This window comes from Anastrepha obliqua, chromosome 2 (assembly GCF_027943255.1).
Source record: "Anastrepha obliqua isolate idAnaObli1 chromosome 2, idAnaObli1_1.0, whole genome shotgun sequence".
Classification (NCBI taxonomy): Eukaryota; Metazoa; Arthropoda; class Insecta; order Diptera; family Tephritidae; genus Anastrepha; species Anastrepha obliqua.
In genome coordinates this window covers 60312798-60333720 of record NC_072893.1, presented here as the reverse complement: position 1 = coordinate 60333720, position 20923 = coordinate 60312798, and the positions used below count along the sequence as shown (strand labels likewise).

The window sequence follows — 20923 nt, the reverse complement described above, 5'->3', positions numbered from 1 at the left end:
GCAAACATAATAAAAAATAGAAAAAAATAACTTATTTTACCGTTATCACAGCACAGCCTACCAGTGCGCTAGCTAGGAACTTCGATATGTATGTAGACTTTTGTCAACACTGTTTTCGTGTTATTTCCCATAACTTTATTATTTTATGTTAAACAATATATTTTTTTTTCAGTTTATTGTAGTTAAAAAAACTGTATCAACACATTTTTTGGACTTTCAAACCAACGAAAATAGTGGTTTAAATAGACTTTTGTGCATCACTGTATATATACATATGTACATATATGAGATATATGTACTATACACCCATTAATGGCGAACTAGTTTTCACTAGTTTTCTTTTAATGTTCAATATTTTTGTATAAAAGTATAGTTCCATGTCAAACAAAAACCATATAAATCAAATTTTCAATTTTTATACAACTGTTACACTGCATTCTGTATAAATATTTTTATATAATTTTAAAAATGTTTTTTTTTCAGTAGGCGTTAGTTCATGCATACAAAATATATAAAACAAACGCCAATTAAATCATCTTTCGGGATAAAAGTTAAATCGATGTGTACTCTTAATCGATATTTTACAGCATCTCTAATAACGTTGATATATTAGAGCGAAGCGCCACCAAGCCCCTCCAAAGGCGCTGTTTCAATTTTCTTATGGAATGTTTCCATATTCTAATTTTTTTTGTACAAAGTACTGTACGTATTTATAGAGATTACATTAATTGCCTTCAGTGGCTATGTCCATTATGCTTTGTATGAAGTAGGGGCCTTCGTTTGCGTAAGTGCGCAATTGAATGTTCGTTTGGATATCGAAAACATCACTATCTGCCAATAAGCTAATTAATTCGAATTTCTTGTACTTTGCCTCTTTGTCAAACTCAATTTTCCGATCAAGTAAATACTCCACAAAGCCCGCTGTGTCTTTAAGCGCTACTACGCCCCACCTATGGCGACAAACTGATTTGATAAAGCTTAAGCAAGCTACTTTGATGTCAGGGAATGGGTTGCGGCAGAAGTCCATCAGAAATTGCATGTTTTCTCCGCCCGCTAAATATACGAACCATTTTCGAAGTAGCTCACTGAAATCAAAATAATAAGAACACAAATATTCTCAACTATATTAAGAAATACCTACTCTATGTCAGCCTGGCTAACACTCTCTGTCGTGAAAATTATTTCCAACGTGTTAAATGCACGGTTTTTTAAATCCGTCGAGAGGTTTCGTAAATACGAAGCAATTTCTTCGAAAGTTTCTTTTATCATAGCTGGATAATTTTGATCCAAAAGCTGTTTGCCCTTTTTTGATAGTGCGAGATTTGCTGAAATCAAATTTGGAAATGCATATAATGTTACTCCTTTTCACAATAAAATGTATGGTACGATGCAGATTAATTTATATATATTCATACATAAGATTTGTGCCAAAAGGTAGCAAAGTTTAGAGCGGGAAAATTCGACTACATAAGATTAAAAAATACGAGTATTCTTAAGAGAATTTTTAATTTTTAAGTTTCGATTACAAATAGTTCCTCTCGAAATATTATTAAAATAGTAAATTCTCTAAAAAAATTATGGTCGATAAGAAATCCACCATACAGCTAATTTTCCAATTCTAGTTCAACAAAATTTGACGTTAAGTTTATTCTAAGGATGGAGTTGAAAAATTGATATAAATGCAAATAATCGATGTGTTACAAGTATCTACATAATTCCACATATATTTATAAGTAAAGATTTTGAAGTATTCTTCACTATTTCTCAAAGTTTTCATTTGTCTTTTAAAATCGTATTTACTTAAGAACGACCAAACATTTTACTTTACTTTTCAACAACTTTGCTACCTTTTGGGCTAAATACCAAAGGTATGGTATTTGGCATATCATACCAAAGGTGTCGAATGCTGCTGGTAATATTGAAACGTCCCCGGAAAGTATGCTTTGAAAGAAGCATTGTATCATATGCGGATATCCAACAATTACTTTTTGCGGTTGCACCGATGCGGCTTTGCCAAAAAACTTCATAATACCCGGGATGAGTAGGTGGTCTATCGGATTTTGTTCAACATTTTCTACTCGCCTACTAATTATTTCGAAAACTTGTCTGTCTTCTAGATATAATAATCCATGGTTCTGTTCGGCAAGTGAAACTAGTATTTCAAGAATGTTGACTTGAAAAAGCACATCATCGTTATCGAGTTCTGACAAAGCGCGATCGAGCAGAAATTCAACTTGTTGAAGCATAGAAGGCGATTGCTTAGCAAGGTTCACCGCAAGCTCATATACACGGCACTTAATGATTTCACTGCATGACAATACATCTAGTAACTTTTGTTTAATGGCTATTTGGTCCAGACGTGATTTAAGAGCAATTGATAATATATCAACGACAGGTACGCCGACTTCAGTATCTTCGTGTTGAAGACCTTTCAAAACGTGATTTAAGAGTTCATCAGATATGTCGGATTCTGCGGATTGGTTTTGTTCCTTTTCTAATTGCTTCAAGATTGTTTTGAACACTATCGCTTGTATCCGTGGCCGCGGATGGGTCAATGCACGTTCCAAATACACTGGCATATTGTTTTGACCAATGTGCATGTTCGACATGCACATGGATAATATATCAGTGGCAAGTTCACATTGTTGATCACATTCACTGCTTTCATTTAAACATTCATAAATTTCTGGAGCGTTAAGCAAACAATTAGCAACATGAGCTTCCAACTGAGAATTGGAACTTCCATCAAGTTGGCTTAAGCGTACGCGAATTTCAGATAGCGTTGACATACGATTCTCTTGAATCTTAAGATTTTCTATTTGTTCGCAAAACCAGCTCTCACTCATTGTAGATCGATTCTCTATAATATAGATAATTTTTGAAAACTAGTTTAAAAGTATCAATGCCAAAGTAATTTCAGATATTCCTCCTGTTGGAGTTTTGAATTGTTTTGATCAAGAAATGTCAAATCACTTCTTTTGACATATGCATATTCTTAGTGCTGCCAGAGTGTAACTATACAATTTTAATAATCTAGTGTCCACACATTTCTCTTTTCAGTTCATCTAATAAAGATTCGGCATTCATAGATACGAATGCTTTAGCACTCATTTGCATTTTTATGTCAAGTCATAGATTTGACATTACAACCATTCATTTTAACTTTTTATAACCATTAAGTCCTAGAAGTTATACATTTCATCTCCCCTTGCCCCAATCCTTTTTCCATACTTTTATAATTCTAATGGTATCATTAGGACAAAATTTCTCGTCCAAGTTTTTGGGCAATCATTTAATTTTACTTAGAAGTTGCAAAAACAAAGATTTGTATACCCTGTGGGGGAGATGAAAACCAAAATGATAACTTCACAGTATTTAAGCGACACTTCATTAGAAATGGAGTTGAATTCAATAGCAAATAATTTGTTCACCCCCACAATTCTTGATCTCCTTGACATAATAATATTTTTTCCCCAATATCCCTTTTTGGTTCCATTAATATAATTTAACCTTTCCATTTATTATTCAACGTGTCTTAACTTAGTTCCTTTGTTGTGGTTTGCTCTTTTGCTTAAATTTAATTCACTCTCAAAATCTTGTATAGCGAATTACGAAATTCAAAAGGTTATTGGGAAGGGAATTTCGAATGAGTGAGCAATTTATGAATGGGAGAGCGAGGGAATATAGTATCATATAAGCATTAATCGACAAAACGTGGAACAGTGTGAAAAATGGTTTACTAAACGGCAAAGAATTTGCTGGGCACTCATTGTTTAATTTTGTTTTGTTGGAAATACATGTGGCTGCTCACTAAATTAAAATTTTATTATATGTAATAGAAAAAAAAAAAGCAAAATGCCTATTGAAAACCAATAAATGTATAAAAATTGTTCCAAGGTCTCTCACTTCAGCAGTACCCCCGTACATGTATGGGGAATGTTTATTTTAGTACAACAACAACATATTATAGTACAAATACATTGACGACGGCTCTTCACGACGTAATGACAGACAAATTTCGTTATTGGCAAATGTCGCCTCAAATGCTAACCCCTTAAATATTTTCAAAACGGCGGTGACATAGCGAAGAGCTTGCCCATAGTGATATTATTCTATGTAAAAAAAAAATAAAATGGATTTATTTATTTAAAATAATTTAAAAACCGTAATTATTTTATGGGTTTTGAATAAATCTGTCGTAACCATTGTCAATGTTTCTAGACTATTATGATTTGAATTCCAATTTAGTGGTAGCTCTGCACAACTAAATATCAAAAACTTGGCTGCACTAATTGGTGGTGAATTGAAAAAAATTTGTCTGACAGTGGAGTAAAGTGCTACGCCATCTTTATTTGCATTATTTGACGACGCTTTCAAAATTTGCGTGTTTTAAGCGAATATAAAATGTCGCAAAGATTTGCTCCTGGTCAACCAGGACCTGCCCCAGTACCGGGTCAACCTCGATACCAACCACCTCCTCCTCAAACAGCTGGGATGCGTCCATACGCCACCGGTGGTGCTTTTCCGGTGAGTACTTGAGATTATCGATTAACTTAAAATGAAAAAATAGCTATAATTGTGAAATTTGGTTTAGCAACGTGGATTTCCATTGCATCAAAATACATCGCAACCTGGACAAAGTAATACAAATTCTCCAGGTGGGCCACCATTGCATCAACGGGCTTCACAACCTGGTTTTCAAAGTGGTCTTAGGGGTAGCGGCTCTGGGGGTGGAAACAAGAGGTCAGCTGAAGCACGTAATATTAACAGCAGTCAAAATAAAGGAGATTTTGTAGCGGCAAAGAAAAAGAAAAAGCTTGCAGATAAAATTTTGCCACAGAAAGTACGCGATCTGGTACCAGAATCGCAAGCGTACATGGATCTACTCACATTTGAGAGAAAACTAGATGCCACTATCATGCGGAAACGGCTTGATATCCAAGAAGCGTTGAAAAGGCCAATGAAACAGAAACGAAAACTACGTATCTTTATCTCTAATACATTTTATCCCAGTAAAGAGCCAAGCAATGAAGGAGATGAAGGCTCCGTGGCCTCTTGGGAACTCCGTGTTGAAGGTCGTTTGTTAGAGGATGGAAAGGGAGATCCTACCACAAAAATAAAAAGAAAATTCTCTTCCTTTTTTAAGTCCTTGGTAATTGAACTGGATAAGGAGTTGTATGGTCCGGATAACCACTTGGTTGAGTGGCATCGCACCCACACTACCCAAGAAACTGATGGCTTCCAAGTGAAACGTCCAGGTGACAGAAACGTACGGTGTACAATTTTGCTTTTGTTGGATTACCAACCATTACAATTCAAATTGGATCCCAGACTAGCACGTCTCCTTGGCGTTCATACTCAGACACGTCCAGTAATAATTTCTGCACTCTGGCAATATATAAAAACTCATAAATTGCAAGATGCTCATGAGCGGGAGTATATAAATTGTGACAAGTATTTAGAGCAGATATTTGGGTGTCAGCGAATGAAATTCGCCGAGATACCACAACGCCTCAACCCGCTTCTTCATCCACCAGATCCAATTGTGATCAACCATTTTATTGAAAGTGGTGCAGAGAACAAGCAAACTGCATGTTATGATATCGACGTTGAAGTTGATGACACACTTAAAAATCAGATGAATAATTTTTTAATGAGTACAGCCAGTCAGCAGGAAATTCAAGGTTTGGATACAAAGATTCATGAAACAGTCGATACCATTAATCAGATGAAAACTAATCGCGAGTTCTTTTTGAGTTTTGCGAAAGATCCACAGAAATTTATCCATCGTTGGATAGTAAGCCAAACCCGAGATTTGAAGGCATGTACACAAATTGATTATGAGATGACATTTTTTAATGTTTTGTGTTATTTTTACAGGCAATGACGGATGTTGTTGGTAACCCTGAGGAAGAACGTCGAGCAGAATTCTACTATCAACCATGGACTCATGAAGCTGTCTCACGTTATTTCTTTACAAAAGTAAATCAGAAGCGCGCCGAATTGGAACAAGCCTTGGGTATACGTAATGTTTAACTCATCTCAATATGCTCATTTATATTAGTATATAGTTCGCTTTTTAACTTGGGTTCAATAAATATTTATATGAAAGTAATGATTAACTTAAAATAATCACAACTTATTCTTCTAATATGTACATTAGAATTGTTAACTGTGTATGTAAGACGTAGATGACGATATACTAAATATGAGAATCTTACAACAGAGAGCGAAAGCGGGATGTCGAGAAGAATGAGGGCGTATTATAGGAGAAGCACTAGTCCATACCGGACAGTAATGCCAAGATGATGATGATGCATATGGTCGCTGTAACTGAGCAGGTTGTGAGTTGCTACCATTCGGTAGAATTCACGATCGAAACCCATTAAGGGCATGAAATACCAAATGATAAATTTTTTCTAATATCTGTCGTCCCTTGGCAGGCAATGGCAAACCTCCAAGTGTATTTTTGACCGCAAAAAGCTCATAAACTACATTGTCTGTCGGTATGACGGTATGACACTGCAAGCCCCTCAATTTGCAAGTTAACATCAAAACGCACTTTACAAATTGGAAGATAGGCTTGCCCAAAAATCGAATAAGGATCTGCACAAAAAAAGTATGAGCCGAAGATGATTATGATGATAAGAATAATAACCAAAAGTAGAAATATGTCTCAATATTTTTTCGTTGATTGTATGTTTTAAATGGTATATTCCGCATTTATTGCTGGTATTTTAGTAACGCACAAATTCTTGCTATGTGCAAAACGAAAAAATTATAAGATCAAAAGCGTGGAGCGAGAGGTCTTATGATGCGAGAGATTGTTTCTAAATTAAAAACAAACAAAATTGTGTTTTCGGATTAATTCAGAAAAGTACGAACTATAAATAAATCAAATAGTCCTGCTGAAATTAAACACATTCTTAATTTACGAGTTACTGTCTGTTGTGTGGAACAAATTTTGCAAGTGGCTTCTATCTTAGCGGTCCTATACTGTTTTCGTTCTATAGATTTTACCTTTCTTAATAATTAATTTGAGTTTCGTGAAATGTGTGCTTATATCTGGATATTTTTAAAACATTTTTCATCAAAAGTTTTAATATTAAAATCTTGATAATAAAATATATGACATTTAGTTCGCCTTATAATTTTTTTATGTGCATACATATTGCAATTTTTTTTGTATTATCTAAAAAAAGCGCTGCAGGCGACAATTTGGATTAAAAAATCGGCCAATTTTTTATTCTAAATTTCCAATAAGCATCAAAATTTCCATTTGTGGAACAACATCAAGGCGCACACCATAAATACGAGAAGGAGCTCGGCCAAACACCCAAAAAGGGTGTACGCGCCAATTATATATATTTATGTATATATCAAAATTTCATATGTCTGTATTTTATGTGGATATCAAAAATACTGATTGATATTTTAGGACTATTCTTTTCGCCAAGAGTTATCAAGTGGCGAAGAGATGAAGCAACTGGTATAAATGAACATACATTGGCAACGCGGGAATAGAGCTGCCTTAAATTACATGTGTTTGTAAGATAGTGAGTTATACCAGTTTAATGAGGTCTACCTATACTCGCTAGCGGTGAATCTTGCTCGATAATTTTGTTGTTGCTTTCGCATGCAAATTTTTCTTTAAGTTAATCGAGAGGTCCCACATATGTTAGTCAGATAGTGCGTTATACCAGTTTAATGAGGTATAACCATACTCGCTAGCGGCGAATCTTACTCCATAACTTTGTTGTTGCTTTCACACGCGTGTTTCGTCAAGTTAGTTGAGCAGTGAAGTGAAGAGTAGAAGAGGTAATTTATTTTTGCTTTCATAAACAAATTTTTTGTCATGTTAGTTGAGCAGAGAGATAGCGAGCAGAGAAGTGGCGAATAGAGGCCTTATATTTACATTTCCTGTGAGTTTCATTGGAAAATTGCTAATATATCTCGCAAAGAAGCGATTAACGCTTTGTACAAATACCCATTAAATTCAAGTCTAGGTTCCCAATTTTGCAGACTCAAAGTTAGTTTAAATTCTAAAATTTTCAGACTTAAACTTAGTATAAATTATTTTAAAAAATTCACTATAGTCAAACTAGTATTCAAAAATTCATAAAGTATTTTACGCGAAAATCCGAGTGTGTAATCGCACCTCAACTATTAATACTATTGTGACTGCGTAAACAGAGAAGAACAAGAAGTAAATAACGTGAATTTTTCTTATTAGACTAGTAGAAATTTTCTGACCGGTTCAATGGGTTTGTTAAGTTGATAAAAGTGTAAAACAAGTGCAATTGTTTATACTAACTCATCATTTTGCTTCAACCTACTCACTCCGGCAATTTATACTACTTCAATAATATCACAAAATGTTCTTTCCATCAATAACAACAATTTTGGGCGTTGCATTTATGGCTTATATAGCCCATTCAATGTGGGTTATGGCGCAGTTGTTCACCACTCTGCAATGCTCCAGCCAGCCTTGCTATACATCCTTCCTTAGTGAGAATCCACGTATGCAGTTGGCACTATTTACGTCCAGTAGTATTAATCCCATATCGTCTGAGGCGTCGAAAATTTTTAGCACCAAGAACTTCGACTATATGCATGCATATCAAGATGAATTTCAAATCGATGTTCCTTTGAAGACTCGCCGCAACGGTAGCCTTTATTTACAAGTAATGTCATTTTTAAAAGCACTAAAGCGCATATAAATGTAGTTATTCCTGTCATGTATTGAACCGCACAGTTATCAACAATAAATAAATTGTTGAAATCATTGAGGTTTATTTTTAAATTCCACTTATATTTTTTATCTAGGTGGTGTTAGCCTTGAATGGGGAACCCCTCGAGTGGAAGACATTGAGACGAGATGGACCGACTGTAATCCATGCGTCCAGATTGACAGATTATATCGCACCTCGAATACAGGCATTTAATTTACTCGGTGATAGTGTGAGTTTTAAATATTAAATACAAAACTACCTATAAATCAAAGTTAATAAAGTGTGTTTTTATGATTTATAGAAAAATAAAAACTCAGACCTCCACAATAATAAAAAAACAATTGGAGCATCTGGAAAAAGTAATGATTATGCGCAGGCTACGAGACCGGTGACACATATTATGTCTCAGGTGCATGTCAATTTGCTTACCGACAATATCTCACTATCAAACACAGATGTTCCTCCTGAGATGGCAAGACTCATACAAATTAATCGCAATCGTCAAATAATGCCTATTCTTAAGACTGATTTTTTTAATACGCGTTTGAAAAATTTGGTACAAGTAACCAAAAATACCACTGAGTTCAAGATAACATTTAACTATAAACCAATTGGTATTGGAAAGTTGCGTTTAATGCTAATGGTCGAACACGCTATGCAAATGATGCAAACTATAGGATTCTCCAAGAAAGACATTGATGAAGTGAAGGGTATGTTTTCCGACACGAACGTATATCTCCTCTGCGGCACTATATTCGTTGCCAGTGTACATGTAAGTAAGCTTATCGATTCATGATTTGTTTACACTATTCATACTTTTTTTACAGATTCTTTTTGACTTCTTATCGTTTAAAAACGACGTAATATTTTGGCGCAGAAAAAAGTCTTATGAGGGCCTTTCAACGCGTACAACGCTTTGGCGTGCATTCTCACAAATTGTGATATTTTTGTATTTACTGGACGAAAATACATCGATGCTAGTATTGGTTCCAGCAGGCCTTGGGGTGCTTATAGAGTTATGGAAGTGCAAAAAGATATTAAAATTAGAAATAGGTCTAAGCGGTTTCCAAAGAAAGCAATCGAAGGATGGAGAAGTATGCAGAAGTGCCGAAAAGAAAACGGAAGAATTCGACAAACAAGGAATGAAATATTTAAGCTATTTATTATATCCTTTGTGTTTAGCGGGCGCTGTTTACTCACTCTTATACCAACCGCATAAGAGTTGGTACTCTTGGACACTTAATTCTCTTGTTAATGGAGTTTACGCATTTGGTTTTCTTTTTATGTTACCTCAGTTATTTGTAAATTATAAATTAAAATCGGTTGCCGCTTTGCCGTGGAGAGCTTTTATGTACAAAGCATTCAATACGTTCATAGACGATTTCTTCGCCTTCATTATTACCATGCCTACTGCACATAGGGTGGCTTGTTTACGTGATGATGTTGTATTTCTTATATACTTATATCAACGCTGGCTCTATCCAGTGGACAAGAGTAGGTTGGATACAGGACTTGCAATTCAAGAAAATACTGAGACTGATGAGGTTATGACTTCTTCACAAAATTCATCTGATAAAAAGAAAAACTAATGCATATTCTAACATTTTTTAGTGTTTTTTATAAGCTATTTTAGATTTCTTGTACCAACAAATAAATATAAATTTAACAATCCTCGGATTTGAATTTATATAATCTGGCAATGTATGGATAATGTTTTTTTACTTAGAGCACATAAAGCACGTAGATGTCAAATATTTAGAATGTGAATAAAATGTGATGTAATGCAAAGTCTTGGTGTGTTTGAAACTGCGGTATGAGGTGGTGAATTAGAGAACCTAGAATTGCAGCGCCACAAATCTGGCCTATTTGCGAATTCTTCAACAGTGCGAGATTTTCCACAACATACAGTTCTTAAATTCTGTCAAACGCTTGTGTTTGTCGAGTTTTGAGAATTACGGACTGAGAATTAGGGCATATTTTCCTTTGGATGTTGTTTTAGCAGTTTATTTTCCTGTGTGCTTTTCTTTTCATTCAACTTGTGATCGAAATCATCTGTCTATCTAAACATTTTTAAGAAAGAATGTTTTGTATTAAAGTGAATTTTTTATGTTTCGATGTCATGGTTTTATGCTCTCTATCTTTCCCGAGCACCATGTATTGAAAACTTACCAAGATACAATTTTTTCTTAGGTGCGGACCGTAAACATACAAATCTGTGACTAGAGGTTTTGGTACATAAGACAGTAACGGCTGATTGGCCACTTCTAGCAAAGTTTCCCACTTTACACTTATTGAAAATTAATAAACAAATGTTGCAATTTTTGGTTTATACGTTGTTTAAGCCTGAGAAGGGGCTTTCGTTAAAATTTTCAGCTTGCGATTTTGTTAAATCTAATAACTAAGTAGGAAATTTGTGTTTGGATGTCGGAACGTGTTTTTCCATTTGTAAGCGCCAGGTGTTGAAATGTTGAATTCTTAGAAATAATATCCTATAAACTTCATTGGCATACTAGAGAACTAAGATCACTCACGAATCAGCAGAATAAATATACAAATTTTCGATTTTCAACGAACCTCTTGTTGTAATATTACAGGCCACTTTTCTTTGTTTTATCTAGCGTTTATTACAGGGTCCGACACTCGAAGTGTAACCAACTTCAGACCACTCACGCAACTGAAGCACAGACAGTCCAGAGTATTGTTTACAAGCGCGCGGAAGTATTTTGTCGAAATTAAAAGCGAAAAAAGGCAATCAGTAATGGATTTCAAACGCAATAGTGTGATTGCATTACTAAATATTTGGCTGGAAAATTATAGCCACCGATTGTTCGTGAGCTCGAGCACTTTAAAGTAAATAAAGTTTTTGTTTATCGCACCATTACGCGTTAAAATGATACTGGGTAGCATAGCGGGTCATTAACAACGTTACGTGAAATGGTTCAAAAAATGAAGAAGCGACTTGAGCGAAATCCCCGACGAAGTGCCTATCAAACTGAACTGAAAATATCTGATCGAATACTGAAAAATGTTCGCAAAGTCAAGTCTTACAAGATCCAAAAGGCGCATGTTCTCCCACAAAGCAGTAATAAGTCAGACTTGAGAGAGCGAATTGTGTTTTCTGACGAGAAATTTTTTCAAATTGACCAATTCGTAAATTCCCAAAACGATAGGGTTTATTTGATCGACCGTTCATAGGAGAATTTGAGTTTTCGATTGGCCGTCAGGAGGCAGCACCCGCCACAGGTAATGATTTGCACCGCTGTAGCGTCCAATCGTGTTCATTGAGCCTGGCGTCGAGGTAAATGCGAAATATTATCGGGAAAGTATTTTGGAGGTTGCTTTGAAGCCGTGGGCAGACAAACATTTCGGTGGCAGAATATAGGCATTTCTACAGGACTCGGCACCGTCTCAAAAAGCTCGAGTGAACCAAGAATGGCTAAAAAACAACGATCCGAACTTCATAACCCGCATTCAATAGCTATGAAATTCACCAGATCTGGATCCGAACTAAAAGATTCACAAGTCTCGAGACGCTGAAAAACGCCATTGTCCGCGATTGGGCCAAAATACCTGCAAACCACATTCGGGCAGCTTGCGATTCGTTTTTGGACCGTCTCAAGGCCATAGTCAAAGCAAAAGGTGGTCATAACGAGCAAAAGAAAATTGATTATTAATTTTGTATTATTTTTACAAATTTTTTACTTTGAATTAGATAAAAGTAATTTTCTAAACTAAATGGCATTTTTAATTGGTTACACTTCGAGTGCCGGACCCACTACACTCTCGAGTCGATATATTTATACAACAGTTCTTTACAATTTTGCTGTTAGATTCAAAGTGTTGCATGTTTGTTGGGCATTTTCAAATAAATTACTCGCATACGTATCTTTATAAAAGCTCCACTCCCTCCACTCGCTCCATTAATTAGCAATTTTTTCATGATGCATATTTTTCGTTAATATTTTATAAAAATATTTGTATAAGAAACAAATTTATAAGTCAAAGTTCAAAACTTTGTACACAATTCGCAAAAATTTTAACTAATTTCAAAAAAATATAAAAATTTTGAACTTTTTAATTAATTTGTTTTGTTTTTCTAATATTAATAGGACTATGAATAAGTTCGTGCGGTTTTTTTTTCGAAATTTGAATTTCGGATCATTCCCATGGCTTTTAAACGTTTGGAAATGGTTGATTGATCAACTCCCAAAGTTTTTGCAACCTCTTCTTGCGTTTGAGCCGGATCTTGATCGAGCAATTCCTCCAATTCGGTATCCATGAACTTTGGCGGCGCGGCCAAAATCACCACTTTTAAAGCGTGCAAACCACTTCTGGCACGTTCGCTCAGCTAGAGCATGCTCACCATAAACTTCCACCAAGATACGATGACTTTCGGCTGCTTTTTTCTTCATATTAAAGAATTCCCCGCAAAAACACATTATTTGGCACGAAATTCGACATTTTCAAGTGTGGTAAAAATATTGTTGTTTACGCTTCAAATAAAAAACTTATACTGACGTTATACTATATTCTTATAAAGAATTACCAAAAAAAGTTTAGCATGAAAAATATTGCACACATATAAAAAAACATAAAAAGACTTACTTATTTGAGCACAAGTGTATATCTCTAGAGTATAATTGAGTATTGAGACTTGAGGAAATACCTTTTGAAAGTACCTTAAGTCTAAAAATACCGGACCTATGACTCTACAGTTTGCTTAGATGATGATTTTGAAAGTACACCTAGCAAATGTTGCTAATTTGTTTGCAAAATTAAAAAAAAAATATGTTTTTTCTAACGTCTCAAAGACTCTGTTCACTTCGTCTTTTTTGAAATTATAGGTTAGGTTATGTAGTGCTGGCTGATCTGTAAAAGTCAGATCTAGTTCCTCATTCAGTCCGCTTTCAGAAAGGAGAGTGATGGGTACATGAATAGCTGCCTTAGTGAACTCATCGGCTCTCGCATTTCCTTTTATGCCCTGGTATTCAGTGAATAAGTGACCTGCCCGTTTCCGCCGAGTTCATCCATTTCGGATCTGCGTTGTTGAACACATTCCGGGTTAGTGTAAAGAGCCATAATTGCTTTAATAGCCGCTTGGCTATAAATGAAAATGTTTGTCCGAGTATTAAGAGGGGTTAATTCCAGAGTTAATTCCGCTGCTTTTGTTACGTCATAGCTTTCAGCTTGAAATTTACTACAGTAGTTAAGAAATCTGAAAGACTTTTCGAACTCAAATTGCGGACAAAAGACAGCCGCTTTTACCCCTTTCGCCATTTTGGACACATCTGCCCATGGATTCTGGTCATGTGGATTCTAGACCTTTCTGCCATCCATTTTACTCTATAATGATGCTAGGCTTTTTGCCAAATTCAACTTGTGGAATTACGTAGTCTTACTTTCCGTTTGTATCTAGAATGTTGCTGTGACGAGGTAGCCTCTATGAGAATTGCACTGGGATCTTCAGTCTAAGTGCAGATCTTATGGTTGAGTTTTTTTACTACTACTTTGATTGGATGCCAGTTGAGAATTCTTTCTATCACCGCTGTTGGATTTCTTATAGGAATTTAAGTTTAAAACTGTCAACTCAAACTTGTATAGATGGACTTTCAGACAATTTTGATTGAAAAAATCGGACTTTGGACATTTGGACTCGATTGGAGCACTCTAAATAGGTCAAAGTGGGATTTTTCGTTCGACCCAAATTGGGGGACATCAGAATTCGTTTTAGAGGTATGGTTCCTTCGGCAAAGTTTCTTATTTTGATCCCTAGAATATGATTTTCACAGAGCAATGGGCAATTTTTTTGCCTCCCCACAAATCGACCCGGTCTAATGATTATAGTAGATGATTTTCCATGGTAATTTTTTCATTATATGCTAATGATTTAAAATTAAACGCAAAATAATTATTTAATCATCAAAATCTATTTTATAGCCTTCAAAATAGGTTCCATTCGAAGCAATACATACATATATGCCAACGATTAGTTCAGTCATAAAAATACCTTTTAAACGCGTTTGAAGAGATCAGCTCTTTCAGCGAATTCTCCTTAATGGTCTCTATCGACTCAAAGCGTCGCCTGCGGAGTGGCAATTTAAGTTTTGGGAAAAGGAAAAAGTTATAGGGGGCTAAATCCGATGAATGTGGTTGTTCGATGATATTTTTCGAGTTTCGAGACGGTGCGTTATCATTGTGCCAGATCCATGAGTTTTCTTTCCACAAATTGGGCCGTTTCCTGCGCACATTCTCACAGCTTCTAAATAATATTCTTTATTTACCGTAGAACCATTTGGAATGAACTCCGAGTGCACAACACAATGATAATCAAAGAAAATGAGTAGCATGACGTCCACTTTTGACCGACTTTGACGTGGTTTTTTGGGTTTCGGCTCAGGTGGATAGTGCCATTCAGCCGCCTGTTGACTGGTTTGCATATTAAACTCATGTACCCACGTTTCATCACCTGTTATGATGCGCTGGATAAACGTTGGGTCCGAATTTACTTGTCACTTGCTCAGGCATGTCTTGCAATGAATTTTTTTAAATCTTCCACGACTTGTCGGCGCTCTGCAAAAGCCTTATACCACTCGTAGACCCGTGTTTTTGATAAAGTACACTCGCCAAAGGCTTTCTGCAATATTTTCAACGATTCGGCACACGAAATCCCGTTCAAACACGAAATTTAAGACAAATTCTTTGTTCGATATTTTTATCCATAGTGAAAATCGCAGAGCACACCTGCTGTTGACTGATATAATTAAATGCCAAAAACAAGCTAATTTACAGATCACACTCGAACTCTGCGTCACTATAGAAGATAGTTGTACCAACATTCCAGCAAAAAAAATTTAGACATATGTGTAACGCGCAGTTTTTAAATGAAGTTCCCGATATGTTTTTGGCAGCATATAAATTATTTTACTTTACATTCAAAGGTACATCCAAAGTCTTTTTTATTCTGTAATTTATTGGCATTAAAGAAAGTTTTATTAAATTCTTGTGGGTAAAACTGAGGGCTGAAGGGTTAAACAAAACACTGACAAAATTTGAACTTATTTATTATTAATTTATTTTGTGCATTTTAACTTACAAACGACAACAATTGTACAATATATATTTATCGACATTCGATTTTATATAAAAAAAAATCTTAAAACTACGTTCATACATATGTGCATATATATAGTATGCACACATACATACATAAGTTTGTATATGTATACAATATGTATGTATTATATTGATTTCATTTATTTATGTGCAACTATACTATGTGTCTGAGTGTGAATTAATGAGTGACTGTTGAACATCTCATTGTTACATACATATTGCCCATTTGTTGCAAGAGTGTCATAATTCAAAAAACCAAAAGGCCGGGGAAAACGGCTCAAAGCTTTCAATTTACTATGCCTCGCTAAGTAAAAGTGGAGACACACTTCACCTAATGAGATACTGCTTACATTATATCGCTATGCATTTTTTACATAACATAACATAGCATAACAGAACATATTATAGTATAATATAAAATAACAAAAGAAAAACATAGCATAACAGAACATAACATAACATAAGATAACATAACATAAGAAAAACATTTTTTTTGTAATTATGGTACTCTTGCAACAAGTGAACGATTTGTATGCAGGTACCAATGCAATTAAAAATGGAGTTTCGTTGAGTTTTATGCATTTTACAGCATGAATGCGTTTCGCAACCTTTGGAATAAATATATTGTGCCATTGATCATGGTTTAGCTTAGACATTAACGATATGCTGCATACATTCCAGTATGTGTGTACAGACATTCATATAAAATATAAAAAAATATAAAATATTTTTGTTTTTTTGTAATGGTATTACAGTTTAGTAGAAAGATATAAATTTTTGTTTATATAGAAATTCGATCGGCTACGAGTGCAGAAATGATACCATAAAAGTGGGCGTGGTTACGATGCAGTATGAATATGTATGTATTTTTAATCGAGTTTTAATTGAATGATTTAAACTTCGTTTATTTTCGCAATGAGAGATAAATAGATTCCATTTTAGTTTTCACGTTCCACTCAAACCCATACAATGTAGGAATATGTTTGAGCATGCGTGTAATTATTTGTGGTAATGAGTCTACATACCTATGATAAAACCTATTTATGTAAGTATGTATGTACATTGGTTTCATCTTCAAGTAACATTATTAACAAGTAACTATGAATGAATCAAGTAATAGATACATATGTACATGTATACGCTAAGTATATTTGATATCAGTTCAACTAAGCGATACGCTTCTTTCGACTAGGAGACAAGATCTTCAGCATTGTGACCACAGGCGCTTCGAATGACATCGACACAACAAACGAAAGCAGGTATGAGGCCACGACAAGTCCGAAGAAAAATATAACCTATGAATGCAGAAAAATTTATGATTTAAAATAATCGAGAACTAAACGTTATAATTACACCGTGCAACAAAAACCAATCAAAACACGTGAAACTACAGAATTTATACGGTAAAACTGCATATTCGGCTTTCAACAATTTTTTCAACAATTTAATTTTTTAAAGAACTTTAGAGTTTCAATGGGGAAAACGTAGAGAGGGGTATACATTGCGTATACTTTATTTCATACGTTTTTGTAACAGCAAGAAGAATAGAGTTGAGGTAATAGACAAAATATAGGTGTGCGATATTTTTACCAGCTTTGGCTATTATACTTTAGTTTATTTAGGGACCATTAACTTTTTTTAGTGTAACTCATTCTACAAAAAAGTATAAACGAATTATATGTATGTGTTTTTTTTTAACATTTTTACAAAAATTATGAAAATCAGAATTTTTTGAAAAATTTTTGGTGCGCAGTTTTTTAACCTAATCAATTTTAGTAAAGCACAAGTTGCAAGTGGCTACAAAATACCATTGATTTTTGACAATTTTTTTCTATTCTTTTCCATATAAAAAAAATTGTCGATCGTACTTTGTGCAGAGTTTTCATAATTTTTGCGTAAACGTTACACGCCTATTTAATTAACCATGAGCGTATGCATCTATCGGGTAACTTTTTAAGAGCTTGAGAACTTAAAATGATAATGCAGAACAGAAATAATATTGCAATGAATTTGTTTTCATTAGAATCTGGCAAATACTTTTATGGCAGTTATAAAGGGTTTTTCAATGAGAGCGTGTAGATGTTGAAATGGAATAAAATGGCGTTTGCTGTGTGGTACGTAGCGCCGTCCTGCTGGAACCACATGTCGTCTAGGTCCATATGGTTCAATATGGGCCATAAAAAATTGGAAGGGCCACCACGTCTACCGAAAAATGGGCGCAATGCGGGCAACGTTTGCGTTAATGAACACTCATTTTGATAATAAAGTTTTATCATTTGAACGTGCTGTTCAATCGTGTAACTTGCCATGATGATTTGGCATAAACAACTGAATAATAAACAAAAAATTTGACAGATGTCACCAAAACAAAATGGCTGCCACAGGGCGCCAAAATCGACCCGCGCCATTTGAAAAACCCTTTATTTTGCATATAATATCCGGCATATGACCGCTGCGGCTGCAAGTTCCATTCGTTCAGTCCAATTTTTGACTAGTTTTTTTGTTTTTTTTTTTTAGGAAATCTGAATAATAAATCTAAATGAGCCGAATTGCAAAAATGTGACGCAAACGATGGCCATTTGGCTTCAATTCTTGCGAGAGCTGTTATATAGTATGCATGCAAGCCAAGATTATTACGCAAAATTTTTCACATAGTCGGAGGGAAAAAGCCGACGATGAATCGACATTTCGGCATCTTCTTCAACACTTCGCTCTATGAACTTGGCGAACAGATTTTTTTTTTCAAAGTAAATTTTCCCAATTTGGAAGCATTTTTCTGTTCTTAAACTATTCATGATGACTTGGCAAACCTTACTGAACAGAAATGGCAACACAGTTTGCCATTCTCAGCTGTCATACCACAGCTATCGATAACAATAGTTCTCATGTAGCTAAAAAAACACCTGATACCATTTGCATACATATTTTTTCAAAATAAGTCATTAGGAAATTTCTAAAATATTTAAAGATAAATTTTTCAAAGGACATAATTTTACTACTTTATATTTGACCTGACGAAAAGTAACCAAACAAATTTTTTATGACTTAATATATCTTCTTTCGTTTTATATCCATATTTATAACCATTTTTTTTTTTTCAAAATTTAGTCCTTTGATACAATACAGTTCTCTAGCAAATTGATCTATGAGAAAATGAAAAACTGAGAAACATAGGGTTTCACATGCCTATGCAATTTTCCCTGGCTAACTTTTACTGTTGCACGGTGTTATCATTTAAAAAATCATAAGAATCTGATTAAAAATATTATATATATTTTTTTTAATCCTCCAACATACCATGGTATCACCGCCTAAGTGAAGAGGTGCGTCGGTATTGAGCGCCATTGATCGTATGACAATGGGATGCACCAGATACGCGCAGTAGGTGACACGCGAAAAGGGGTATAGACAAGAAGCTGAGAGTAATGAATTGATGTAGCCGCCATGTCCTGTGGAGCACGCAATCGTAATCCATGCCAAAGATAACGCCCAGGCTGAGTGACTAAGGGAGCTATAAGCTGCCGCCATGAATTGTGATAATTCAGCGCGGTATAACCCGAAGACCAGTACAAACAGGTTGAGCAGAGCAAGTGCCCAGAGAGTGGCCACCGTGAGACGTGGCAAACGTATTTTACAATTGGTGCGGAACAATATCCAGCCAACAGCCATACCAATGAGATAAGGACCCAAACGAGTCCAGGGTTTATCATATATTTTATCGAATAGAGCCAGCGGATCATCAGTATCGGGTCGATGGTTGTTGGTAAATGCTATTATAGCCGTGGTGATCCAAGATGATACCAAGAAACATAGAGTTGTACCTGCGGCGAGTTTAAAATGTCGTACTCCAACGATCAGAATGATGGCGCCAATAATGTAGAATTGTGTGTCATTGGCCAGATACCAACTCCACAACATGCACTATGATGGATATAATAATAAGAAAATTTAGATATAGTAAAAAAAATTAATTATAGCTCATTACCATTTGATCGACTGGAAACAAAGTGTTGATATACAGTAAATTGCGCCACCAATATTTTGGACACGTTTCATGATCCATCGTCGGTGGATCGAAAATCGAGTATGCAGCCAGATATTTCATAGTTACCTGCACCACTCCAAGCACAAACATATACGGTGCTGTCAACCTGCGAAGAGTTTCAAAATTTTTAATTTGTAAAACTTTTCATATAGCCTGCACCGTTTATTAGATAAAAAAAATAAAATAATTACGTACCTCATAAAACGATAGGCGACCAATCCGAGGAAGTGTGCAGTACCAGCCGCCAGTTCGCTGGTGCCTTTTGTGAGTTTATTTAATTTTCCCTTGGCATTCGTGCGGAAATACAAATATGAAACCAAAAAACCACCGATGAAGAAGAATGTGTCCACACTGAATGGCCCATTGGTGATGGCTTGGAAGAAAAAGTTCTTCTCAACTTCTTTGCGCATCTCCATATTGTCTGAGTATTTGAAAACTACAATGCAAGTATGTCCGAGTATAACCCACGCCATTGAAAAAGCACGAAGTCCGTGTATGCAGGGAATGGTATCGGCGCCGACATTCCTATCGCAGATGGCATTGAAGTTGGTAATGGCCGAGAATGAGAGTAGTAATTCGGAGTAAACGCTTAGTTTTTCCGGTTCGTGAAGATGCCCCTCCAGATGTTCATCCGAAGTGTTGTTGCTACTAGTTGGACCACCGTTTACTTCATGCGGCATATTCAGTACGATATTTAACTCATTTAGCGATTCCTTTATGGACTCCTTCTTAAGCGATTCATGTGCCATGGAATCGCCGTAATCCGATGAAGCACACCCAATGCCCGACGAGGTCTCACTATTATTCATCAACTCCTTATCCTGGCGACGGATCGCTGCCTTCAACCGATGTGTTAAGTAAATTTCGTACAGAGTACCGGCAATTATGAGTATGGAAACCAGAAATGAGATGACACTATAGCAAAGACAAAAAAAAAAAATTAAATTACCAAATAAATAATAAAAAAGCCCATCATATACTCGTATGCAGATATTCATACACTCTTATTCATTTATGAAACTAATGTAATGCC

At 35.3% G+C, this 20923-nt stretch overlaps 4 protein-coding genes across 4 annotated transcripts in view; 2 read left to right on the top strand and 2 right to left on the bottom strand.

The window, feature by feature from the left end:
- Nucleotides 1–333: 333 nt before the first annotated feature.
- On the bottom strand, nt 334–2943 carry LOC129238938 (26S proteasome non-ATPase regulatory subunit 5). The gene is made up of 3 exons (XM_054874182.1): nt 1892–2943; nt 1142–1325; nt 334–1085 (listed from the first exon to the last, which is right to left on the bottom strand). Exons 1-3 carry the CDS (start codon nt 2844–2846, stop codon nt 725–727), a joined length of 1500 nt encoding a protein of 499 aa, XP_054730157.1. The 5' UTR covers nt 2847–2943; the 3' UTR covers nt 334–724.
- A 1362-nt stretch (nt 2944–4305) lies between these two features.
- Nucleotides 4306–6138, top strand: LOC129238874 (brahma-associated protein of 60 kDa). The gene is made up of 3 exons (XM_054874098.1): nt 4306–4527; nt 4595–5821; nt 5881–6138. The coding sequence occupies exons 1-3, from the start codon at nt 4405–4407 to the stop codon at nt 6034–6036; spliced, it is 1506 nt and encodes a 501-aa protein (XP_054730073.1). The 5' UTR covers nt 4306–4404; the 3' UTR covers nt 6037–6138.
- A 2094-nt stretch (nt 6139–8232) lies between these two features.
- LOC129239113 (lipid scramblase CLPTM1L) lies at nt 8233–10520 on the top strand. Its single transcript, XM_054874416.1, has 4 exons — nt 8233–8684; nt 8827–8961; nt 9034–9504; nt 9560–10520. Exons 1-4 carry the CDS (start codon nt 8376–8378, stop codon nt 10319–10321), a joined length of 1677 nt encoding a protein of 558 aa, XP_054730391.1. The 5' UTR covers nt 8233–8375; the 3' UTR covers nt 10322–10520.
- Nucleotides 10521–16712: 6192 nt separating this feature from the next.
- The window catches only part of LOC129238031 (O-acyltransferase like protein-like), a 51086-nt gene continuing 46875 nt past the window's right edge, over nt 16713–20923 (bottom strand). Inside the window, exons 4-7 of the mRNA XM_054873067.1 lie at nt 20086–20805; nt 19831–19996; nt 19143–19766; nt 16713–17140 (exon numbers count right to left, since the gene is read on the bottom strand). Of these exons, the coding sequence (XP_054729042.1) occupies nt 17012–17140; nt 19143–19766; nt 19831–19996; nt 20086–20805 (1639 nt within the window). The 3' untranslated portion in view covers nt 16713–17011. The remainder of the gene's footprint in view (nt 17141–19142; nt 19767–19830; nt 19997–20085; nt 20806–20923) is intronic.

Bases quoted from the DNA above. Each gene is read 5' to 3' on its own strand.
- LOC129238938 (XM_054874182.1), bottom strand. From the start codon at position 2,846: ATGAGTGAGAGCTGGTTTTGCGAACAAATAGAAAATCTTAAGATTCAA. The intron at 1,326-1,891 runs GTATGATATGCC...ATTTGATTTCAG, and splicing joins AGCAGCATTCGACACCTTTG to CAAATCTCGCACTATCAAAA. The intron at 1,086-1,141 runs GTAGGTATTTCT...TTTTGATTTCAG, and splicing joins GTTAGCCAGGCTGACATAGA to TGAGCTACTTCGAAAATGGT.
- LOC129239113 (XM_054874416.1), top strand. From the start codon at position 8,376: ATGTTCTTTCCATCAATAACAACAATTTTGGGCGTTGCATTTATGGCT. The intron at 8,685-8,826 runs GTAATGTCATTT...TTTTTTATCTAG, and splicing joins ACGGTAGCCTTTATTTACAA to GTGGTGTTAGCCTTGAATGG. The intron at 8,962-9,033 runs GTGAGTTTTAAA...TATGATTTATAG, and splicing joins TTAATTTACTCGGTGATAGT to AAAAATAAAAACTCAGACCT.
- LOC129238874 (XM_054874098.1), top strand. From the start codon at position 4,405: ATGTCGCAAAGATTTGCTCCTGGTCAACCAGGACCTGCCCCAGTACCG. The intron at 4,528-4,594 runs GTGAGTACTTGA...AATTTGGTTTAG, and splicing joins CCACCGGTGGTGCTTTTCCG to CAACGTGGATTTCCATTGCA. The intron at 5,822-5,880 runs GCATGTACACAA...TTATTTTTACAG, and splicing joins GCCAAACCCGAGATTTGAAG to GCAATGACGGATGTTGTTGG.